Below are 2,130 nucleotides of genomic sequence, written 5' to 3'. Positions count from 1 at the left end.
CTGTCTCACCCACAGAAAAATATGAAACACCAATCATCTAAGCCCATGTGCATAATCTGAATGTATGCCCAAAGCAATGTGCTTAAAATATACATCAGATTTTAGACATAATCATAGTGTTCATTTTAGAATCAGCATTAAATATGTTAAGAGTTCAACCTCCCTCTCACCTGAATCGCAGAATCATCAGAACTTGAAATAAGTGTCTTCTCATCGGCTGTGAACTGGATGTGCCATACAGTTTTCTTGTGCCGAATCCTGGACTGGAAGATTCTATTGTTTACAAGTTCTAAAATCTTCAAAGCAGAAAAACACAGAAAATTAATATGAAGAAACTAAGCAACACATAGGCATTACACCCCAAAGATATTAAACTAAAATTAGACTAGAGGGTACAGAATTTCCATCTGGTGCTTTCACCCTAATTAAAAACAAATGAATGTCACATATATATGCACATATTATACCCTAAAATAAAACACTCCCTGCAATCATCAGACAGCAGTAGGAACCAGTGGTCCTTCTGATTACTCAACTCCCCACTTCATCAAACAAGTGGCTGTCTAGGCTCGCCCTCCAAAAAAGAAAAGACATTTAAGATGGATATGAGAGAAGAAAGTAAGTCCTGGATGGCAAATTCTTCATAAAACAACACAAACAAGGGAAGATAAAAGATGATGAGGGAGACAGGTAAAGGAAAAGAGGATACGAGAAGGCTGGTGGGCAGTGCGATGAGAATACTTAAGAGGGCCAAAGACTAATAATACTCCAAAAAAAAGTAGTAACAAATTCAAAAGATAATAACTATGTCAAAAAAAAAAAAAGGCTTTCAAATGAACTCATACCAAAAAAAGAAAACAAAAAGAGAGGAAATATGTTTCATGGACCAAATTAAAATGTACTCAAGAAAGCCTAAGGGAAATACAGATGATGCTAAAGCAGGAGATTCCAGAAACTCAAACCTAACCCACATGTCTGGAAGAAAAGCCCCTGGAAAACAAAGGGGAATTGTGTGAATGGGAACCTTCCTAAATGAGCGGGATGAACGATCTCACAAACCCTGTAAGGCAAGGGCAGAATAGCATAACAGTTGAGCACGTAGCCTCAGAGATCTGGGTTTGAATCCTAGCTCTGCCACTTATTGATTTTATGAAAATTGTGGAAATAAGAGTTTAGACATCTTTAAAACAAGAATACCACCACCGAACATCCAGGATGTTATAAGAATTCAACGAGAAAACCCCATCGTCTCAGCCCAAAATCTCCTTAAGCTGATAAGCAACTTCAGCAAAGTCTCAGGATACAAAATCAATGAGAAAAAATCACAAGCATTCTTATACACCAATAACAGACAAACAGAGAGCCAAATCATGAGTGAACTCCCATTCACAACTGCTTCAAAGAGAATAAAATACCTAGGAATCCAACTTACAAGGGATGTGAAGGACCTCTTCAAGGAGAACTACAAACCACTGCTCAACAAAATAAAAGAGGACACAAACAAATGAACATTCCATGCTCATGGATAGGAAGAATCAATATCGTGAAAATGGCCATACTGCCCAAGGTAATTTACAGATTCAATGCCATCCCCATCAAGCTACCAATGACTTTCTTCACAGAATTGGAAAAAACTACTTTAAAGTTCATATGGAACCAAAAAAGAGCCCACATTGCCAAGTCAATCCTAAGCCAAAATAACAAAGCTGGAGGCATCACACTACCTGACTTCAAACTGTACTACAAGGCTACAGTGACCAAAATGGCATGGTTCTGGTACCAAAACAGAGATATAGACCAATGGAACAGAAGAGAGCCCTCAGAAATAATACGACACATCTACAACCATCTGATCTTTGACAAACCTGACAAAAACAAGCAATAGGGAAAGGTTTCCCTATTTAATAAATGGTGCTGGGGAAACCGGCTAGCCATAAGTAGAAAGCTGAAACTGCATCCCTTCCTTACACCTTATACAAAAATTAATTCAAGATGGATTAAGGACTTAAATGCTAGACCTAAAACCATAAAAACCGTAGAAGAAAACCTAGGCAATACCATTCGGGACACAGGCATAGATAAGGACTTCATGTCTAAAACACCAAAAGCAATGGCAACAAAAGCCAAAAT

At 37.9% G+C, this 2,130-nt stretch overlaps 1 protein-coding gene across 6 annotated transcripts in view; it reads right to left on the bottom strand.

Annotated features, from left to right (window-relative positions):
* The window catches only part of APAF1 (apoptotic peptidase activating factor 1), a 95,152-nt gene that overhangs the window by 20,386 nt on the left and 72,636 nt on the right, over positions 1–2,130 (bottom strand). For 5 of the 6 annotated variants that reach the window (XM_011934545.1, XM_011934556.1, XM_011934564.1 and 2 more), the window contains one exon: positions 171–296. The exons of the other annotated variant lie outside the window; for it this stretch is intronic. In XM_011934545.1, the coding sequence (XP_011789935.1) occupies positions 171–296 (126 nt within the window). The remainder of the gene's footprint in view (positions 1–170; positions 297–2,130) is intronic. 6 annotated transcript variants of the gene reach the window in all.

Source organism: Colobus angolensis, unplaced genomic scaffold, assembly GCF_000951035.1.
Source record: "Colobus angolensis palliatus isolate OR3802 unplaced genomic scaffold, Cang.pa_1.0 Scaffold10, whole genome shotgun sequence".
Taxonomy (NCBI): domain Eukaryota; kingdom Metazoa; phylum Chordata; class Mammalia; order Primates; family Cercopithecidae; genus Colobus; species Colobus angolensis.
Note: the sequence above shows the minus strand (reverse complement) of the source record. Positions and strands in the feature narration are given on the sequence as shown.